This window comes from Pelodiscus sinensis, chromosome 27 (genome assembly GCF_049634645.1).
Source record: "Pelodiscus sinensis isolate JC-2024 chromosome 27, ASM4963464v1, whole genome shotgun sequence".
Classification (NCBI taxonomy): domain Eukaryota; kingdom Metazoa; phylum Chordata; order Testudines; family Trionychidae; genus Pelodiscus; species Pelodiscus sinensis.
In genome coordinates, this window is record NC_134737.1 from 10,446,355 (window position 1) to 10,469,626 (window position 23,272).

At 42.0% G+C, this 23,272-nt stretch overlaps 1 protein-coding gene across 14 annotated transcripts; it reads right to left on the bottom strand.

Moving 5' to 3' along the window:
* Window positions 1-774: 774 nt before the first annotated feature.
* Window positions 775-23,226, bottom strand: NFYA (nuclear transcription factor Y subunit alpha). 14 transcript variants are annotated; one of them, XM_075910126.1, is made up of 10 exons: window positions 23,079-23,226; window positions 18,672-18,788; window positions 16,859-16,939; window positions 13,358-13,504; window positions 10,152-10,283; window positions 9,513-9,618; window positions 7,575-7,741; window positions 6,318-6,491; window positions 5,824-5,925; window positions 775-4,209 (listed from the first exon to the last, which is right to left on the bottom strand). In XM_075910126.1, exons 2-10 carry the CDS (start codon window positions 18,744-18,746, stop codon window positions 4,156-4,158), a joined length of 1,038 nt encoding a protein of 345 aa, XP_075766241.1. In that variant the 5' UTR covers window positions 18,747-18,788; window positions 23,079-23,226; the 3' UTR covers window positions 775-4,155. The 14 variants fall into 14 exon arrangements, with proteins under 14 accessions (XP_075766241.1, XP_075766236.1, XP_075766237.1 ...); XM_075910121.1 differs by having other exon boundaries at window positions 16,856-16,939; XM_075910122.1 differs by having other exon boundaries at window positions 16,859-16,942.
* Between the last annotated feature and the right edge of the window lie 46 nt (window positions 23,227-23,272).

Consider the following 23,272-nt stretch of genomic DNA (forward strand, 5'->3'; position numbering starts at 1 on the left):
ACCTGAAAAGACCCACTTGACACACTCATCTTCCCCCACTGAGAGGGCTCTCCTGCTGGCTTCATGTCCCCCATCCTCCACTGAGGGGTCCCAGTCAACTCCTCCATTTTTCCCCAATGAGAGGACTGAGCTAATGTTCCCATATCTCCAGCTCCTCTCTGAAAGGATCCATCCTGGATGCTCCCCACCAAGGCTTCCCTCCCAAAAGCTGCCATATTGATGCCAGAAGCAGCATCAAGCACTCCGAAGTTCTTCGGCCAATCAGAACTCCCCACTGCAGGGCCAGACCCCCAAGCTCAGCCAATCAGAGCTTCCACAATCCATGACCTGTCAGCTCTTAAATAGCTGTTTAACTGTTACGGATTAATCCAGGTCTTTGTTGTGCTAGAATATGGGGCAAGAGAGAAGGAAGAATAAGGAAAAGTCTTCTGCTTCCTGCTCCCTCATGGTCTGCCCCCATCCTGCAGGAAGCTCCCATCACAGATTCTCCCCCCTCTCCCTGAGCCCTCACACAGGAAAATTAAACAAGATCCTACAGGCATAGTCCAACCATTCTTCATGATTGCAAGCTATGCTATAAGGAGACTGGCTGCCTGAAGGTGCTTGCTCGCAGATTACTAGATTAGAGTCCGCTTATGGGTGCCATTTACAGGGTTAGAACTTTTTTTGGGGGGGGGCACAGGTGGTGCAAAAGAAAAGACAAAATTCTTCTCCACTGAACTGCAATCACTCTACAGAAAAGTTTAAAGAGATAAGAAAGAAAAAGCCAGGAACTCTAAGTTTATAAAGTTTTTATTTGCTGGATAGTGTACACAGTACTTACAATTGCATCTATTAAAGACAAAATACACTTGAAAAAATGCATCATATAAAAAAAATTATAAACTTTTTAACTATTTACAAACTTCGCCTTACGTTACACAAAACTCAATATCTCCCCCCCCTCCACAAAGTAAGAAAGAGACTTTAACATGCAAAAGCCTTTGCAACTATTTAGCATCACTTGGGGGATCATTTCCCACACCCCATTCTACATTTGTATAAAACTGGTTTTGATAGGTTCGCTGAACCAGCGCTTTAGAAGTCAAATAACCAAGCACCGAGTTCTTAAACCCATCATTATTTATTGTATCCTGATCTGTCCTACTGTGTACTGAGCTCCCAATCTGGATATGTCCAAATCTAGCCAATATAAAAGCTCAAGTTCTCACAGCCCATTACTACAGGCTTTTATCTGGCAACATCTCCAGTTTTATAATTTATTTGTAAAAAAGTCTGAAAGCTTTTTGTAACATGGTGCTGAGATCTTCAATCTCACGGAGCAAACAAAGGCCTTCAGAAGGGTCAATGAATACAGGAAAACCAAAACAAACCAAAACGGTATATGACTAACACCCAGCTTTCACACCACTGTATACAAACTTAACTACAAGAACTCTCTATGTAGCACAAATGCATAGGTCTTTATACACCTTCTACAACTATGGATCAAAGAACTTAAGTAGGGGTAGGAGAATTATCTGGATGAAGTTCTGAATGTTCTGTGAAGAGTTTGATAAGTTCTTAATGAAAACAAACCCTGGGGCTAATGATTAAGATACGAGATGTCAGACCAACAACCTCCATTTCCCTAACTTCCCCAACTCCCAGAGAAGATTCACAGGGATAGAAATTGATTGTAAAATGAAAGCGAAAGATTGAGAAGCTACCTTAAAAGCCAGAATGGAACTCCTCCTCCTCCACCCCCTCCCCACCGCCCCCAACGTGCATCAGTAACCCAGACTGAAAAAAAAAAATGTACAAATGCTCTTAAAAAGTATTTACAATAATGTTCATTTAAACAAAGCAAAATATTTACTGTTCCTTCACTAGGAAAGAACTAGATAATTCCTGAAACAGGTGACATGACAAAAAATGTTAAGCAAGGGTTTCATAGTAGCTGAGTGAAGAAAAAAAAAGCACCATACTCTTAATTGGCCAAAATACTGTAAATTGGAGCAACCAAAAGGCAGCCAGAGATGCCAACAATGGAGGAGGCAAAGTAATGCTTTTTGAATAAAAAATGACAATGCCAAATTCAGAAACAGAATATTTGTGCAGGTGACAAACACAATCTAAGACAGAATATAAAAAATAGTTTATTTCTTTTATTGACACATCTCAAATTCAAACTAGGGTTCCATGTTACCCTTTAACTGTGGATGTCACCAACAAATCAGACAGGTCCTTGCAAGCTTTACTTCATGTTATCAATCATGGTGGGTCGAGAGGCACTGAACTTGGCAGGACAGATGCTCAGGCACTCTCCCCCTCCAGGCTGACTGCTGACAAACTGAAATACATCATTTCCCCTTTTTCTGTTTCTCTTTGATCCTCGTCCACCTGTTTTTAACTGTCTTAGATTTAGTATCCTTTTATCCAAAGGAAAGGGGTCTTTTGGTTGGGACTGTTCCCCCCCACCCTCACTTCTGTTTGCCACTCTATTTTCTTCCTGCAGTTTGCACAACTGAGTTGTTACCTTGAGCTTTCCTCTTTTGTCATGATTTGAAGAGATGGTATAGGACATATTCTCCCGACAACTGTGCTTGCGCTGCTTCCTTAAGACAGACTCCCCTGAAATTTACCTGGCCTTTCCAAATTGCCTTTTTCACTACTTTGCCCATGAAGACTCTCCTCTCTACTGCTTTTGTCATTCAGGTTCACCCATCACACTTCATTCTTGTGACCCAACAGAGTCTTAAGATTTAAACCACAGAGCACACAAAAACTGGAAGCAGCAGAATTACCTACGCTAAAGTGTGGATGGAGGCAAGGGTGGAAATGGGCAGCTAAATGTCACTTGCTAGAAAGCTCTAGAAGCCTCAGATTCCCATTGCCAAATTTCAAACCCATGATGATGGACCAAGTTCAAAATAACAGCGGCTAATCACAAATAATTCAATAGGAAGCAATATAAAGAAGTCACAAAAGAGGGACCCTATTTTTTTTAAAAAAAGCAAATATTTCTCCTTCATTCCATAACAGCCGTGTTTATAAAAGAGGACATTTCATAAAAAGCCTAAAGGGATCACCATCAACATCTGCCCTCGCTACATAACTAGACTTTGAGCTGAACCAGGATGCACCCATTCGAGCTGTGCTCTGCTCCAGCTGTGATAGAGCCATCCTTCATCCCAAATAAGGCCAAAGCACTGTACATAACCCTCTGGACACTCAAAACCAGTCACACTGGGAAATACTCAATCCCCTCCATTCTCAGGCTCCAGATTTTTTCTCTTTTGGAGTAATCAAGCACTGCACTGGCAAAGTAAAAACAGACACTGAACTTCTTCTAGAATCTCAACCCCTTCTATCATTTTTATCCCAGCAGTTGGATTTATCCTTTCAATTGCTAGCAAAAGACATGAGTTGTTTTCCCTACTTTACTCTGAGCAATGTGTTAATGTGTCACTCCCAGCTCACTCCTTGGAACAGATATAGAATATTTCAGTTCTTGTAAAAGCCTTGCAATATTCATACCAACTTGACAAAATGGTTGAACTTTTCCCAGAAAAGAGCTTGAGGTCTACTTATTTTTACAGGATGGAGCTTAGAGACCCTCTTTCTGTTCTGTTATACAGTTCCAGAAAGGCAAATGCAAATATAAGTGAACAGTTCAGCTGTCAGTAAATAATGTCCAAAGCTGTGAGGAGTGGATAAAAACAACAAGACTCCATTGGGAAAACAAAGCACTGTGGTGTAGCCATGTTTGCTTCGGTTGCTACAAACTGGTTTACTCCTCTGCAGAAGGGCTATGGCTCTCTATGGTCTTAGTTAGCCCTGCTTCAGCATGCCAGAGTTATTGCTAATCACTGTCAATTGGCCAACCTTAATTCAAGAAATGTAAAAGGCATGAACTGTCAGACTTTCAAACCCCTGTATTCAATTAAACAGGGTATACCAAGAAGGTCCCTACAATTTCTATTTGCTGAGTCCACTGCAGTTAAAATCCCAAACAAACCACTTAGTGGCAAGGTGGTTTTTGTCGTATACAAAAGGGTAGGCTGAGATATGGTGATTGTCCCATTGGAAGGTTTGCTTGATACACTGGTAAGATAGGACACACTTGCAAAGGGACAGGAAACTTGTTCAGTTACTTTTTCTTTCAGAAAGGTGTTAGGATACTCTGATCATCTGTGTCATTGCTTCTTCATTTGCCTGAGATGGATCCTGTAGATACAAAAAAGACAAACAATATCGTGATGCTGTAGCATTCCCTTACAGAAAAATACCTCTACTACAGCAGACAATCCTTGAGGGCAAATATCCCCATTTGTCTAAAAGAAGAGAAGTTGTATACAAAGACTGAGAAAAACTCAGAATAGCATAAGCCAGCATAGTTATACTGACTTCAGTGAAGCTAACACAGTTTACACCAGCTGAGGCGCTGGTGTATAAAACCCACAGGGTTAAGAAACTAACTCTGCAAGACTCTTCCAGTCAAACAGCACAGTTCCAGTAGTAAATGTAAGATACCTTATCTTTTCTCAATCATGTAACCTTAGAAGACAAAAGTAGCTTTTCCAAAAAATCTTTTATTGCCATAGGTGTAAGAGATGCCAATATCACCAAAAGTGTTCCTGTACCTTTAAATGGCTTTAGAAAGCTGTTAGAACACAAATGAAGCTTAGTTAGAATAGTGGTTTTCAAACTTTTTTCATTTTTGACCCCTAAAAGATTTCAAATAGCCCTCTTTGGAAATGCACAGACCAAACTTGAAAACCACTGTTCTATAACAACAACAACAACAACTTTTTGCAAACCCTTTACACAGTCTGAGATCCACAGGTTGAAATCCACCGAGTTAAAATGTGGAATTCACATTCAGAAGAACTAAGGAAGTTTTAGCTCTTGGGAGTGAAGAGAAAAATTTAAGGTTCTTCTTCCTTAAGAAACAACAGCTAAACTTTGTCTCTCCTGCCCCTTAAGGAGTAAAATCTATATCCCTTTAAGTTTAACATGGTGACAGCATTATTCATTCCATCTCCTGAAAATTTATCTTCTCTCTACTACTTTTTCCCTATATTTGCTAGGGACACAAGAAAAAATTATAGATGACAAGAACGCTTTATCACACACCATACAGAATTATGACTTTTAAACCAAGCATTCCAGACTGCCGTATAAATTAGATTAATTTTGTGCAACCCCGCTCTGTTCTTTGACAACAGCTCGCAACTCAAGCCTAGCATATACTAGACATGATTTGGATCAAAGACTTGGAAGAGTTGTCGTGGGCTGAAACCTTAATGATCTAAAGGGCAATAAGTGTTTTCTATTTTCTATCCTATTATATTCTCTTCTCTAAAAGCCTCTCCTGCATCTTTCACTCTTCATTTAAAACAGTATGAAAGCTGTATTTTAAAAAAAAAATCTTAGCATGCCCACTTTTGAATTTCACACTAAGTGCTCACTGATTTACCTCCATCTTTCACTACAATCATGAAATAGCAGGCAAAGAGGAGCAGCTGACTGCACCGCTCTGTACTGGCAAACAAATACAGCTATTACCATGCCTCTCCATTTATAAAACAAAGTTGAACACACGTTTATATTAAGATTACTATGGCCTCACTACATGAGGGTCTGTTCTACACAGTAAGTGACTTTTCACATAAAGCCTGAAATATGGAGAAGGGAAAGAGGACACAAGGCAAGGGCCTTAGCCCTACAAGGTCATGAAAGCAGCAAAAAAATTAGAGCTCAAGTGTATTTCTTAGGGCTACTGGTATGTGCACATTGCAGGCATACACAGAAGATAGCTGGAAGCGAAGTTTTACTCACCTGCATATGGGGGCCATCCTTTTCCTTTGGTGAGAAAAAACGCCCACCTTCTCCCCGCTTCCTAGCCATGGCATGACGATGTCGAGACTCATGCAAGTATTTCTGCAACAATAAGAAAAAAAGAGTCAAGAGCCATTCAATACTTTCTAGCTCAGAATTACTCCAGCTAGCTGAACACTCAGAACCAATTCCTTTTAATGAAAAGTCGGTGCCCACACCTTATACAATATAACCACAAATTCTTTCAATACTTAAGAGCCAAGGAAGTAAGCAGGATGGCAACATATGGACTCAGAAATGACTGACATCTGTCAGACACAAAATGTGAGGAGAAATACCCATCAGTGAGACAGGCCAACATATATTACAAAAGGAGGGGCAGGAAGAGGTCTGTTATTTTCTCCATGTCACCCTGAATGCCTTTTGTACCCCTTATAATGCAAAGTCATTTCTCCACACTGTGCCTAAAAAGCAGCTTTGAATTATATTCTCACCCTCCTCTCTTTGGGGATTTTCCCCTCAGCTTCCAGCTTGGCTCGTGCCTGCCTCCTCTTCAAGATTCGGTGGTACTGCTTGGCATTTACATAGAGGGGCTCCTCTTCAAGCATCTCAGCCCCAGGCAATGGAATCCTCTGAATAGCTGGTACCGATCCAGCCCCTGGTACCATCTGTGTAAAGAGAACACGCTCGTATGTCTATGGTTCATGACATAAGCTACATACAAAAGGAGATCTGATCAGTCCAAAAATACTAATACAGAAGCAAGTGAAAGGACGCACTGCCTCAAGAGCAACTGTGTCTGTTCCATAGTAATGAAGTATCAAAGTCACCTGCACAACATTCAAACTGTTGGGCATATACACATTGCCAATGTTTCTGACCCTCTGTTGTTTGTATAAAATTAAATGTAAATAGAGAAATAATACTGTACAAAGTTTCTCTAAGCAAACGTCAGTTATACTCACTGTTTTGTATCTGATATTAACACAATGATTTGAAAACCTGTTAAAATTCCTAAATAACCAAATTCAAAAAGCTCCATAATACATAGTGGTCCAAGAAAGTCACTTTTCTGTACAATATAATCTGTTATATACTCCTCTCTTCTACTGGAATTTTATTAATGCATGTTCTATTTGTCTATTTCCATATGATTATTATAAACAAGTGATATCCACAAATGGTCTGCTGCCATCTAATGGAACTGAATAGTAAAACACAAGCTAAGAGAGCTTCTGAACAAATGTAGTAAAGGCAGAAAAAAACCTCCTAATTTAGCAGAAAAAAACAATTATGGGATTCTGAAGAATAGCAAGTTTTTGGCTTGAATTCTTCAAACTTGTGAGTATCTCTAGTACGAGTTTTCCCTTTAAATTAAAATGTTGAACTTTTTTGAGCTGGATAATAAAATTTTGAGGGAAAGGAATAAACTCCACTCAGAGATTAAAACCAGGGCTGGAGGGAGGGGGGGAGAAGAGAGAGAGAGACAGACAGAAAGAGAGGGAGGGAAGGAAGAAGGGAGGAAGGGAGAGGGAGAGAGAGAGTTCAGTTTTGGTTCCTTCCCTCCCCTGCCACAACTCCAGCAGGTGAGGGCAATGAAAATGTTTTATGCCCTACCAGCAAAATGCTACTGGATTCAACGTTAATATTTATTTATCCCAGTTTTTTAAAGAGACTTGTGGGAAGCATGACCTATGTAATAATTTGACACACAGGTTAAACACTGCAATTACTGACTCTTCCATACGTACCATAACCATTCCGCCCGAATTGACCACATTTCCAGCAACTGGTAGTGTGACAGTTACAGTCCCTTGTCCACTGCTAGTTGTATTGGTGTTGGCTCCTGCTTGGACAATTTGTGCTCCTGCCAAACTGGCTGCTGGGATGGTGATCATGCCTGTAACAGGGACTGTAACTTTAAGAAAATAAAACACAAAACAAAAAAAAAGAAAAACACGCACACAGAAAGAATGAAGGGAACACAATTAGTCCCACTTCTATTTTCATTCACTCACTCTTGGATAGTGTAGAGGATGGCAAAAATTTACAAGCAACAACTAACAAAATCCCATCATCTGTTCTTATTCCACAAATGCACTCAACTTTTTAAAGTGTTCATTTGTCATAGGAATCACACACCCCAATGTGAAGCCATTTCTCTGAAAAACTCAAAAATTAAATGTAAATGCTTGCACTCTCCCAACAATTTGTCAGGAACCCAACAGTCTTATTTATAACCATTAAACTCCAAGTGAATAACTGAGTCATTTTCCATTATCCCTTTTGCACTGTCCATACTAAGAGCTTTTTGGGATTATTTATATGTATATAAATTCCGCTATCTGTTTCACTGTGGTCTGGAAAAAGGATTTCTGCAGCTATTGAAAAAGTTAGCTATAAAAAGGTAAATCTGTATGATCAACCTGAAAAAAATCCCCTGTACTTTTTTCTAGATTTCAAACTCTCTGCATCATAGCTGATACAGTACATGTTGTTAACAGCAATATAATGCACATCAGAAAAAAAATCTTACTGATGTTGAGAAGTAAAATCCTACGGGCAAGCCCCCTCCCCATTTATGAAAATTGGTTTATGACTATGAATATGCATAACTCTAAGATGCTTTATGCAAAATAGGCCATGTAACATATTTTAATGTTACCTTTTGCTGAATACGTATATCCTATTTTTGTGCATGTATTATTCTTTTATGTGAAGTTATAAATATGAAGTTTGAATCCATTTTTAATTCTAAATGTGCTAACGAGGACCAATAGTAATACTTTAGGAACTTAATGGCTCCGTACTCAAACCAACAACCCACGAATGGTTTTATTTTTCCTGTAAACCCAAACTATGATTGGTACTAGAAAGACATGTGACCATGCCACCTGGTACTAGAATTCATCTTGAATCAGGTACTTTCCCATGGGGACAGTAAGTGCTTTAAACAAAGACTCCGTGTCCTGGGGAGAGTCTATTTAAGGAATGGAAAGCTATTAGTTCTTTGTCTTCAGCTGGCCTTTGAAACTGCCTTGCCAAAAAACTCCACAGTACTCTGAAAAGGCGTAGATCCAGGACAGTGTAAAGATCAACTCTGACAGGAAGCATTTTATCGGAGATAAGAACAACTGTTTAGGGTAAGAAGTTGCATGTACCGAGCTCCTCAGTGTATTAGAACTGGCTGGCATCTTTTGGCTCAGTAAATTACTTTGATCTGTTTTCACTTGCAATCACTTAAATTCTACTTTTTATACTTTAAAAAAAAATCTGTGTTTATTATCAAGCCCAGTGTAAATAACTGATACCTGGGGGGAGCAACCAAAGTGTAACTCTCTCTTTCACTGATAAGGAGTGAATATCTTTGAGATTTTTCTGTGTAAAACACAAGGTAAGAATGGATTTATTTGAGGGTTTGGTCCCTTGAGGGGGTTGGATTTCCGAGTGCTACCATCAGCCTTATAGCACAGTCTTCCCAGAGCTGAGCTGGTTCAGCTTCAGTGTTGATCTACAGAGGGGTGGTAACAGAAGGAAGAGGAATTTAGAAAACAAGTTTAGTCTCCCAATCTCAGGGGTGTTTTCTCAACTCTGAAGAGCCAGAAGAAATGAAATGCTAAGTTTGTGTCTGGAAACTTGCAACTCTGACTTAAAAGAATGTGCTGCCCTTTATATGCCAAAGCTCATACCTTGCTGAAGAATGGTTCCATCAGCATTAACAGGCTGATAAACAATGGTCTGGCCTTCTGCGGTCTGTGCCACCTGCTGCCCCTGAACTGCTATTTGCTGCTGGGTCTAATGAAACAAAGAACATCACACATTTACAAACGGCTGAGAAGTTAAAGATTTCCATCTTTGTTTATGTCCGAATTTACAAGGGCAGTTCTATATATACAAATACTTTTAATATACTGGGAATGGTTTTTGTTTAAGATCTAGGTCTCATATTTTATGTTAAACGGATACTCAAACAACTTAAAAAAAAAAATCTATTCCTAAACATGCAACCGTTTACAATTTTGGGAAGTGTGTGATGTTGAATTTAACCATATTTTTACTTGTAAACATTTTCATTGAGGGAATCCCAAATCAATAATGTACTAAAAAGAACCATGTGCTGAAACAAGGTGACAAATTAGTCCCAGCAAAGGGATCTGCAAAAAAACAAAAAATGCATAAAAGGTGATGAGTTACAAAGTTGTTTTATTCAGTATTAGTTGTTTCTAAATAGAAACTTTCTAACGTTCCTCCCTTCATACATAATACATTTTGAAACCCATTTGCAGACATTTCTTTCAGGAAAACCCCTTTCATGCTGGTGTAGTTACCTGTGTCTGTCCAGCAGTAACTGCAGTCTGGGGCTGCTGAATAATGATTTGCTGGGTCTGGCCTTGTTGACCCTGTACCTGCACAGCTTGCCCACCTTGAATCTGAATCTGACCTGGCTGGACCAACTGAATCTGTGGAAGAAAGAGTCAGAAAGGAACATTAACTGTTATTTCTCCCTTTGGTCTCAGCATTATCAAATCATCTTCCAACCATGATTTACTGCAGCCAAAATAAAAAACTACTAGAGGTTGGACCTGAGCAGTCTCAGATGAAGGAATTTTCCAGACCAAGGAAAGTCCCCTATTACTGGCCCCCTCAGCCTGCTGCCCCTCCTCACCGCCAGCTCCTTTGGTCCCGCTGCCGGCTGGACAACATGGCTGCTTCAGCCCCACTGTCAGCATGGCAACACACAGCCCTGTCCCTGCTGCCACGGCACCAGTCCCACTGCCAACAGGCATGCGGCCCCGATCGAGTTGCCAACCTGCTGTGGCCCCAGACTGACTTCCCCTGTAGACTGCCACAACCTGGCCTTACCGCCAGTCAGGCTGCCGCGGATCTGTCTCCACTGCCGGGCCGGCATCCAGCCCCGCTCAGGCTGCCGCAGCACAACCTCACTGCGGGGCCGGCAAGCATGGGCTGCCCAGCTACCATGGCCCCACTACCGCCGCTGGTCTGCTGAGGCCTTGGCCCTGCTACCATCAGCCTCGCCTTTCGCAGGGCGCTCAGCTGCTAACCCTCCTGCCCCGGGTCTCTCTCGTTCAAGACCATGGATATTGTAGGACGAGAGAGTCCCGGTTTAAGGAGGTGTAACCTGTAATTTTCCTTTAATAATGTACACAATTTGTTTTAATGTAACCCTGCCCTGTGACTTAGCAATCACTGATGCAACAGAGGAAAAGACTATGCAGAAAGGAGCAAATATATTTGCTCATGAACATGCCCCAGCAGCAGTGTTCCCTGGAAGCTGAGCACTAGGGCATCCACCCAAGAGATTCAAATGCTGCCCCGTGGATTAGCAGAGCATCCACAACTGGCATTACATGTTTCTACTGGTGGTGAATATCCGTGCAAGCATGGATACACATTACAACATTTATTCCACACATGGATGGAAAGATTAAGAGGGAACATTGCCCAGCAATCCTCCACTATTTACAAAACACAGCATAATCAGAGAGAGAGAGAGAGATACCACTGTCTTGAGCATGAGACTTGGGATACTACTTACCTAGAACACAGAAGGAATGGGACTTTAAGGGTTAACTAAGATAGCTGTAGAATAACACAAGTGCTAATTTTCAAGCACACAGAAGTAGCCTGGTATATACAAAAGTGTACAACTCTAAACTTGCAGAGAAGAAAGACCTCCTACCTCCCTTGGTGCACCCCTCAAGATAAATTGGAATACTATCAACCCTCTTTGCTGAAAACTCCAATTTCACACTTTCTTCAAATATATAAGCTATATAGAGCATATTATATTGAGAAATCATAATAATGCTTTCTGGATACATAGTGCCTTTCAGCTAAGTTTAATGAAATATTTCACAGGTCACTAAATAAGCCCATCAGCACAGTGCACAGTGGCACAGCAGACAAAAATTTTGCTACTCTAGATTCACACTCCCCATGCTCTAATCACCAGACCCCAACAAGGATAACTACTCATCTTTTGTATGAGCTGCTTAATATTTCCACCCTTTGTTTTTGAGGAACACTCATAAAGGCCTTACCTAAAACCAAATGCAATCTTTTAAATAGATAGATCTAAAGTGTATATTACTGGAACATAATCCTATCCTGCCCAGCACTATTACTCTATGAAGTCACAGGTTTTAAACTCTCCAGCATTCATACATTGGAATAACTGAACTTCATGTTATTCCTGAAGCATTTTCAAGGAATTCCATATTTTTATGGGATGACCACATGAGTAAGCATGGAACAGTTGTGTGTTACAGCTGCCAAGAACCAGAAAAAGCTCTGGCTGCAGTTCAAGGGACTGTGCTGAGTATATTTGCAGCATCCCTTGGAAATATACTTGAAATACAGCAGAAGTTTCACTTTTAATATATGGTGTGACAGAGAGGATCACTGGAGCCAGCTGGCAAAAAGAGTTCACTATCTTATAATGGCAACTCCTTACAGGCCTGATAAATTTACTGTACCTAGCACCTCCTTTCATAGTATTTATTCATGAAGAACAACATGTAAGGTCTCTAATAAAAGTCTGTCATACTGATCCTCAATCATTGTATAGAATACATATAAATGATAGTTAAGGAGTCCTGATTACGTATTAAAATATGTTTTGAAGTCTGATCAAAGAGAAAAAACAGGTTTCTTCGAGACAGGAAGTAAAAGTCAAATATGAAGCCAATATAATGGAAACCCTTTTACATATGACCTCAGCAAGGTAATGGAAAGTCAACAGAGAGACAAGACTCTGGAAACAGAACCAAGGGGGGCTGTCCAGTCTCTGGGGGCAGACAATGAACTCTGGAGCACAAAAGGGAAGACAAGATGACCCCCTCTCCTTTTATATGCATCTAAGGAAGTAAATGGCATTTACATTCAAGGAAGTGGGATCTCAACCAGGCGTGGTTGAAATGCTGCAGAAGACATTTGGGATTAAATGAAATTTACTTCTCGAGGGAGTGGATGATAAATTGGTTTTATACTTAACCCGTATCCATAATCTTTACTCGCTATCTTCTAAAATGTAGTCTTTGAGAATAAATTCATGGACTGTTGTCACTATAAATACAACTCCATGCTGTGGGATTATACAAAGAGCTGACCCTGAGTCAAATCATTCAAGGTGTAAACTGTTTCTTTAGGGGACAGCATACTTGGAATTACTATCAGTATTCAGTGGATAAGGGGCTGCACACTACATCAGAAACATTTCAAAGTGACTCAAAGATTGGTCTGCTAGGCAAAGCAATGGCTGACACAGAAGCTAAGAGACTGGATGCATCAGGGAGCTGGCACAAGTTAAGCTCAAACAATTCTTCTTCTGGCTGAGGGGATGGAGTCCCGTGCACCTCAAGAATTGTCACAGTGTTCACTGGTGCAGATCCTCAGCTAATGTAAGTTGTCATGGCTCCCTTGACTTCAAAGAAATGAGGACAATTTACACTAGGTTATGATCTGCACTATGACAGCCATACGTTCATTCCTTAAAAAATTAGAGTAAACAAACCTGCTGCAATCCTTGTGATCCAGAAACTGGGACTTGCATGATGGTCTGGCCCTGACCCCCAGGCACAGCTTGCACCATAATCGGCTGGCCAGTTGATGTGATCAGCTGACCTCCGCTTACTTGTACCATTAATGGCTGACCCTGGACCTAGAGAATAGAAGAAACAACAAACAAAACAATGAAACAAAGTCAAATGATAAAAAAAAATCTCAAGTGCAACTGGAAAATATCAAAGGCTAAATTTTTATCTATTTCAGTGAAAGGGCCTTGAAAACTAAGCAGTGGTCTTGTTTTTATTCATAACTTCCACTAAACAGAATTTTTAAAAAGTGTCTTCATCTTATGTTGCTGAATTTGGTAAGATGTCCTTTTCTGCTATTGTTTAATCAAAAGCACAAAGTCCAGATACAATAAATCATACACAATATTTATATAGTATATATGGCTAAATTATCCATACACTATCAGACAAGGATTACTTCTATATACAACCTGAAAACTAGAACCTTTCATAAAAGACCTTACAATCCACAGTAAGTTTTTGCATTTTATTAATAAGCCTAATGTCAATGAGTAAGGCTCCAATATAAAGCTACTCTGGCAGTTGGGGTTCAAAAATTACGCTTTCATAGCATCTTAATTTCCAGATGGATATGGCATGCAATGTTCTTGGAGCATCTTCTTGCGATCATAGAGAAGTTGTGCTTGTAACAGCACCAAGTATGGCTGAGAAAGAAAGCGGGGATGAAAACACGGACCAACAAATCTTGGAATGGTGAAGGTTTCTAGATCATATAGGAGAGCCCTTACTACTGTTCTTGGGGAAAAGGACTGAGGGGAAAAAGGAAGGCAAGGGGAAACTCCATTCAGCTATGCTTATCTAGCAAGGAAAAAGCCATCTCCCCAAAAATAACATACCAGAAGTGCTCGATAAAAGCCACACCTTTCTATCTTAAACTTTGTGCAGGAAGCAATGGACAACAGGATTATTTGTTCACTGCATTCAACACATTTCTTAGAAGAGAACAATGAGCATAACAGAGCAATCATGAGGGATGTTAGCATGTAGTTGATTACATGGTTAACTGATAAACTTGGCCTTATCAGTTAATCATACTGACTGACACAATCCCCTCTTGCTGCCTCTGTATTAGAGGCAGCAGGGAGGAGGGGAGGCAGGAGCCAGTGCTCCGAGGTGCGGGGGAGATGGCTTTTAAGCTGTCGCCTTGTGGCTTTTAAGCTGTCTCCCTGCAGCTTTTAAGCTATCTCCCTGTGCATTCCAGCTCCAAGGAGCCACCTTCCCCCACCCCCAGCTGCCTTCTGCAGTAACATGTTTGCACAAATAAACAAGAGTTAATATCCTTAGCAATCACTGAACTGCAGTTTCAGTTAAAATGGAAACTTCAAGGACTTTAAACAGCCAATGACCATCATCTCTGACTTCTACCTCCAACTCTCTCCTTTTATGACACACTCATCCCCAATGTTTCAACTTATTGCAGTGCAAGAGACGAATTTATGAATGAGTTATGATCAGTAAAAAAAAAAAAAAAAAAAAAACCTTTCAGAGTTTATTAAGCTATCTAAAATAATATGGTCCCTTAAAGGAAAGGACCACTTGCTGTATAATTAAATGCATTAGTGCAGGAGTGGGGAACCTTTTTTGGATCAGGGGCCATTGGCCCACAGAAAAATCAGCCGTGGCTGCACACAAATAAGACGTAAACAAAAACAAACAAAAAAACCCTCACTGACGTGGCCCCCGACTGAGGAGAGACACTCCCCACATTTCCCTCACACACCCTAGCTGGGGGAATGGGGGGGAGGCTAGCAGACTGTATGTGCTCCAGCCCCACAGAAAGACAGCAAGGGAGGGGGGAGCCCTGAGCCTCAGAGGTCAGATCTAGGCAAGCCAGGGGCTGCATTCAGGCCCTTATGTTTCCCACCCCTGCATTAGTAGCTTATACACACACATGCCAGCAACCCGAGGTATATATCAGCAGTCAAGCTCCTAGATAGGATAACTTGGATCATTAAGTCATCTAATAGTCCTACTGCTCAGTATCTTCCACCCACTTTTCCATATAAAAGCCACTTGCAATAATGAGATGTGAACAATATGCATTACAATACAGTGAAAGAGATGCAAACATGCATATATCAGCCACAAAGCAACAAGATACGCTTAAAATGAACTAAAATGATAATAGAATTCCAGAATTTTTATTGATGTATTTTTAAACACAAGCAAGAAACGAAAAGTAAACTTTTCAGCAATGGGGCTGTAATACTGTACAAATTGAGCTCCAAGCAAGCCAATTCAACCAGTTCCCCCTCCTTCACATTTTAGTTTGCAGCAGGAAACCACTGCAAATACTTCTTTACTAGCAGGATGGTCCAGAACTTTTTTCTCCAAAGAACAGAGAAAGACCCCACCCCACAAAGACCTCAGAAATATGTAGAAATGGCTGTATCAATTCTGTAATACACTACAAGCTCCCTGACCTGGAAACATCTTTGCTAGGGTCTGAATCAGAGGGAGGAGGAAGCTGCTCTGCGCAATGCCACTCAACCTCCATCCCAGCTGGGGGAACAGCAGCACAGCGATTTGCTCCTCCAGAGGCTTTTCCCCTACAGCTTCTGTAGCAGTGGTGGGGAGGTGCCTGGGAGTTGTGTGGGGGGGGGCACAGAGTCACATATGCCTCCAGGAACAGGGCACCAGGTAAGTGCCCCTCTCCCCCTTCATGCCCAGACTCCGCACCACCCTCTATGGCCTAGAAAATTCAATAATCCAGCATATCCTGTTTTCTAGGGCTGCCGGATTAAAAAGAGCTTCAAGTGTATCGATCATCTAAGGATTTTTCATCCCTTTAAAAAGCTGCCACACAAACTAATGAGATGAAGCTTGTAGGATATGGAACATTTCACATGAACAGAAATCAGGGTTTGAAATAACCTGTATCCCTTTCCCAACTGGTAGTGAGTTTTGATAGTAAGAAAGATGCAATTTATGGATCTGCTTGTGGTGTCACAGTAGAAAAATCAATTGATAATTTTCTCAAGCACACAGTAGGCAAGAAAATCTTCAGTTTGTGTTTCTAGTCAGGAAAAGAAGTCTCTCTTCAACCCTGACCTTGCCTTCTTTTCAAAGAAAAAATGCACCTACTCAGCACTGGATATCAGAGGTCTGACCTCTCTGAGCTAGGTACTGGGGTTTCTCTCTTGCCTTCAAGTTATTTTTTCCTGTTTCATTTCTGTTCACCAGCAGAGAGTTTTCACAAGTGGATCAGGGTAGGCTTTGTGCATCTTAGATTCAACCACTTCATTCATTTTATTGAATGAAAATGCAATTTAACATGTGTCCCAGCTGCTACAGGCCAACACAACTGCCACTAATTCTGTCCCTATTTCAAACCCTGGGAGAAACACAGCATTAGAGATGAGGCGATGAGGGAGTTCATGCAGTGCTCACATAGACACAATTAGAGAGATCACCACTACCTGGAGGGTCTGGACTTGCTGGCCTGAGGCGGTTGCCACCTGGGCCTCTGTCTGCAACTGGACAGCAGTGACACCACCCTGCTGCTGGGAACAGGAAGAATGTAAAGTTCACGTAATACTTGTTCTTGGAACACAGGAGTGCTGAACGTGCTCACATTATTTTAGAAAAGGGAAATCAGCAAACCCAAGGTATGCTCACTGGCAAGTGTCAGCAACAATAAAACACAAACAGACAACACCATCAAGATATTTTTCAGAATTTGAAATCTCTACTTTATTGTTTGTTTTAAGTTATCCCATGTTTATTTAACTGTTTTCTCTTTAATTGTACATATTAGCTATTACAGAGGTGCGGTAGATCTGTCAGACCTCAACTCCCAAATAACTTGGCTCCAAATCCCTTTATCCAACGGAAGAAGTACAGTATGGGCAGCAACTAAGAGTTTTACACACCCAGCCAACGTGCTTGAGGGGCAATATGAACAGAATAGTTTAGTCTCTCTAAACTCTTTGGAGATTCCGCAAAATAATCCGTGTCAATTGCAGTAGTGGTTTATAAGACATGGACATCCAGACACAGAGAATTAGATTAGGACTGGACCATTCATGTTTTGTTAAAAACAGCATTAAAGAATCCTTTTGAAAACCACCACCACCACATACACAATGCTACATTAACTTTGAAAACCAATACACGAAATTAAAACTTAATCAAGGTTTGACCCCCTACCACCGTTGGCGGAATCCCTTTAAAGAGTTACAGGGCAAAAGATGACAAATATTTGTAATTACAAAATATCAAGTGTCAGACTTCAACCATCTATCAATACCAGCTCATGTGGATCTGAATTTGCCACATTTTCTTTATAACTTAGCAACAGTCTTTGTAAGGGCCACATCCTGTTCCCACTGAAGAAAAAGTCAATTTTCACATTGAAAGTGGGGTCTCGCCTGAAGTGTCTGGTATTCGCACTGCTTGATATCAGCATTAAAGTGCTATTTTAAATTGAAAGTGTAATTCATATTGTCTCACTCATGTGCAAAGCAGAAACAAACACACTGTCCCAAACAAAAGCAAATACAGCTTCATGAATGAAAATTAAATCACAACAACGCAACTAATCCACACAACCAAGTTAAAAAATTATCACAATATGAAGCTAGGTAAAAAATAATAATTTAAAAGCATATCTAACACTTTCATAAAAGCAACTTTACATGCCTGGACATTATGGTACACGAGCCAGAAGTTAAAAGTTTTTGGAGAAATGATCCAGACAGAAACAGTCCAACTGATCACTGAAGCAAAAGATTTTTGTTGCAATTACTTTGATATTGCATTTACTCTGATCTTTCAATGGAGCAGACCCTGTGATTCACATGAACCTGATTGTTAAAGGAAAGCTGGCAAAATTCTCCAGATTTTCTTGAACTAATCCTGTTTCAACCCTTGGAGATAAACAACTGTTTGCGGACAAACAGTTCTCAAATGTATGTTTTGTATCACTTAAGATTGTACCTAACTTTTCAGAAAAGGTTTATTATTTTTGTTCATTTCAGAATTTAAGGGTAAAGTCCCTCTTTCTAGTACAACTTTCCACTATATCAGTTGTATCTGTTATGGAAGAAATACAAATTAGAAATGTTAATAGACAAACACACCCTAAAGACAGAACAAAACTGCTGATCAAGGGATAAGACAGTCAATCTCCCGCAGCATCTTAATGGCTTGGTGCAAATGTAGAGAGCCTGACATGCCTTGTAACCAAATATCAGGACCTCCCGCTCAACCTCTACAACAATTTTTCCATACCTGTTGTTGAATCTGTCCTGCTTGCACAACAATCTGTTCAGTGGAACTGTTGCTGTTTGTTGTATACTGCTCCATAGCCCTTCAGTTCCAATACCCAATGCACTTCAGTCTGGATATCTAGCAAGGCAATAAAAATACATCATTACTGCCACAATGGCTCAGGATCAGTTTACAGGAACTCGAAAACAAGCCATCTATTCAGATGACATGCCTTAACAGCAAGTCCACAATTGTTTCAAGTAAAGGATTCACCATACTAATAAGAAAATACCATTTTCATTTGCAGTAAGAGGACAAATATTTTAATGTGCAAATTCAGTATTTTTCTAAAACTCAGACCAGGATACAGGAGACCAGAGTTCTATTCTGAGTTCTGCTGCTCATCCACTTCTGCTCAATCCACTTCTCTTGTTGCTATTTCCCCTCCTACCATTTCTCATGTTAATTTAGATTGTAAACTCCTGGCCAAGGATTTCATCTTACTATATGTATATATGGAACTTTGCACAAGGAAGACTTGAGTTCTGTTAGGCCCTCAATGGGCTCCCATAATACACACTAATTGTCTCCTATACATGAGAGAGTTTATCTGTGAGTGATGGGGAGAAACCAGGGGAGGGCAAAATCCAGCCTGCCAAGCCTTTTAATCTGGCCCTGCCAGGACCCTCAGACACAGAGCAGCTCCATGTGGCTCTCTGCACTGCACGGTGGAGCAGGGGGGACAGCACAGAAAGCTTTCCCCACCCCTCCACTGCAGACAGCCACATAGAACAGCCAGCCACCTTGAGCACTCTAGCACTGCTGGCAGGCAGGGACCCTGCCTGAGGATCCCACTGGGCTGTTGGCCAGGAAACACCTATGTAAGGGCCTCCTGACCACAGCCTGCATTCTAGCACCCCACCCCATCATCCACTCCAACTCCCTGCCCCAGGTCACCACCCAAACCCTCTGTACCAGCACCCCATCAAAACTCTCTCCCAGATCCTGCACCCTCTTCTACTCACCTCCCCCAGGCCAAAATCTCTCCTGTACCTATACCTCCTCTTGGACCCTACACCCCAATCCACTGCGATAGGTCACAAGCTCCCTGCCAGAACCCACACTCTCTCCTGCACCCCAGTCCCATACTCCAATCTCCCGCCATAGAAAAGTGGATGAGGTAATATCTTTTACTGACCAAGTTCTGTTGGTGAGAGAGACATGCTTTTGGAGCTACACAGAGCTCTTCTTTGGTCTGGGAATTTTAGTTAGACCATAGACCTGAAGAAGAGCTCTATTTAAGATCAAAAGCTCGACTCTTTCACAAACAGAAGTTGGTGGAATAAAAGACGTTACCTCACTGACCTTGTGTAATATCCTGGGACCATCTTTTGTAATTCCTGGCCTTTAAATGTATCTTTGCAAGCCACATTAGTTGTTTTTATCATAAAGAACACTGCAAAAAGGCTTTTCACTGATTTACTCATCTTTCTAAATAGATGGATTACTTCATCTATTTTAGATTATACTTCAGCTTTATTTTGTATTAAAAGATTTAGTTAGCTCAGTCAAATGAATATAATCAACATACATCAGGTTAATAAAGAAAGGATGTGCAGCATGCAGCAGATAGACTACATGCCCTAAATGCAGTAACAATTTGCTCATTCTCTCTGCCAAAAGCTTTGTTTGGAATTAAAAAATAAAACTACTAGCCCCTCTGACCAGAGCAAAAATCTGAGTCATAGCACAGAAAGATGCATTTTACTGCAACTGTAACTTATCTGCCTTGGCCCTTTTAGAGACACAAGATGGAGGAGGAAATATCTTATATGGGGCCAACTTCTGGTGGTGAAATAGACAAGTGTTCCAGATACACACAGTTCTTGGGGTCAGTAGTGTTTTTCATGGCTCAGTAGAATCAGGGTGAATTTGGGCACTGATTTTAAAACCAGGCACAAATACGGTTCCATTTTTTAAAATCCTGCGGATATATAGCTGAACCCTTTGATGACCTGAATGAAACCAGCTTAGACCGTGTGCTTTTCTGATCTCATGAACTAAACAAGGTCAGGCTAGATCAGTATCCAGCATAGGAACTTAAGGAAAACCAAGGATATTGTAGGAAGTGATGGCAATATGGGTCAATGGCACTCTGACTTCAAAGATGGTTTAAAAGATGTATCTTCTGCTTAAAATGTAATGCCGAAATCCTGATTACATGGCCAGGCAAAAAATCCTATCCCATTTTGAAAGGGTATAACCATTAACATTAATACTAAAATGAATATCTAGTTGTTACACTCTGCCTCCCAAAAGTTTTCCATCTAGTTTCAGTTGCAGTTTTCTTCACTTCTGTCCTACGTGCTTGTACAGTATCACATGAAACAGCTTCCACATTGCATCTTTCAAGATGGCAATTCACCAGCTGAATGTTAGGTGCCATCATATTTAAAGATGTTAAATATCGACTAATTGACTAGTCAATAGGGCGCATCCGCCTTTGAAGTGTAGCAACAGCCCTAGGACTCCCCGCTGACCCCAAGCTTCAAGAGGCACTGCCACTTTGAAGTACCCCTCCCTCTTCTCTCCCCTCCTCCCCCCACCCTTGCTGCCTCTATTTAATAGAGGCAGCAAGAGGGGGAAGTGACTAGTTGACTATCCTGTCGACTATCTGATAAGCATTTGCTTATCGGATAGTCGACTAATCCTTCACCTCCCTAGTAATATTATATACGGCATGTAAGCCAACCACATATTAGTAAGAAGTTCCCTCGTTTCCCCTACTTTACCATTTTTAATACAGACCTATTAGTCATTAATACTATTTCTAGGAGCCAAATGCCAGGCCCCTTTCTCTATATCTGAAGTTCTGGGACAGTCTAGCTTTTCCGTGGGGGGGAGGGAGACAAAGGAGGACGTTTTACACATACAGTATGCTGACACCAATGATGGGGACCAAAGATCTATAGAGGAGGGGAAGCAGTATGGGCAAAAAGACAATTTTGTTTTGTTATTTAAATAGTTTATTTGTCCAAATACAATAATTTAAAATGTTGTTGTTTCATAAGAAAGCATGGAGAGAATTCTCTCACACCAGAATTAGATTTTTAAAAAGAATGATTCTATATTATGCTGCATGTCCCTCCTTCAAACTGCTAGTCTGCTGGGTCAAAAATCCTGTATAATTTGAGAGTAAGGTATTTTCTACCCTAGAAATAAACAGTTTTGTTATTTCCAGCAAACCCTCCTGGTGTAGATGCAGCTTATTATGGCAAAAAGCATGCTTTTGCTGGTATCACTTCTATAACAACTTCCCAAAAGAAATAAGCTACACTTCAAAAGAACTTTCTGCCAGTATTAACTGCTTCTACACTAGAACTTTTGTCCATATAAAAATGTTGCTTTAAAAAACTCCAATCCACACCTAAGCGACATTACCGCACCAAAAAAATTTTCTAGCATCAACACGGGTTGATTATGTGAGTGCAAGAGACTGGATTCGATGACCTTTCGAGGTCCCTTCCAGTTCTACTGTTCTACGGGTTAAGGATACACAATGAAAGCAGCTATACCTCATCCTGTGCTGCAGCAAGAACACATATGATTAAATCGCATCCTCTCTCCCAAAAGTGCATCAGTTAATGTTTAAAAAAAAAAAAAAAAAAAAAAAGAATTCAGCCAAAATTCAGCTCAAGAGAGTCATCCACATCCTGTGTTATTACGCAGCATTGGTAAGGAGGAGGGCAGTTTTCATTATTAACTTCACGTGGAGCGTGCAAGTCTGCGTAGGTATCCAGAGATTTCCAGTCCGGCTGGATATCAGGGGCCATGTATCTAGAACAGGCTTTTGACGGTGGGGAGCTAGGGACGGCAGGATTTTAACCCCTAGCGCGCCCACGAGGGGAAGGAAACGTCCCGCAGCCGCTGTGCGGGGAGGAGGGAGGGAGGCTGCTGACCGCTCACCCCAGGTTTCGCCGCACAGCTGTTCTCCTGGGGGGGGGGGGCTCTGTCCCGTAAGCCCTGGGGGAGGGAAAGCGCGCACAGGGCCGGGCCCCAGGCTGGCTCTCGCTGGGGGGGGCTCGTCGCCCGGCCGGGCCCTCGCAGCCCGGGGCCCATTGGGCAGGGAAGCCAGCGGCCCCCCCCGCGAGGCTCGCCCAGGGAGGGGCCCGCGTGGAGCCGGCTCGCCGCGCAGGGAACGAGCCCGGTGTCGCCCCCCCTCCCCAGCCCGCGCGCGCGGCGCCCCCGCCGGCGGCCCGTCCCGCGCCCCTCCGCACGCGGCGCGCCCGCAGCCGAGCCCCGTCCCCCGGCTCCCACAGCGCCCGGCCAGCCGGCCCTGCGAGCGGCCTCCTGACTGGTCACTCGGCCCCGCCAATCCCGGCGCTAGGGCCGGCGCTCGGGGGCTCCATATTGGCTGCTCGCACTCACCGTGCCTCGCTCCCCCGGTTCGGGTCCCGCTCTGATTGGCTCCGCCACCGGCCCCCGAAACCCAATCAGCGCCTCCACTCAGCCGCCGCGCAAAATGGCGCCCAACCCTGAACAAAGAGGGGACGGGACGCAGGGCGCAGGCGCCGAATGGTTCCGCCCGCCGCTTGGCTCTGCAGGACACGCCCACCCGGCCC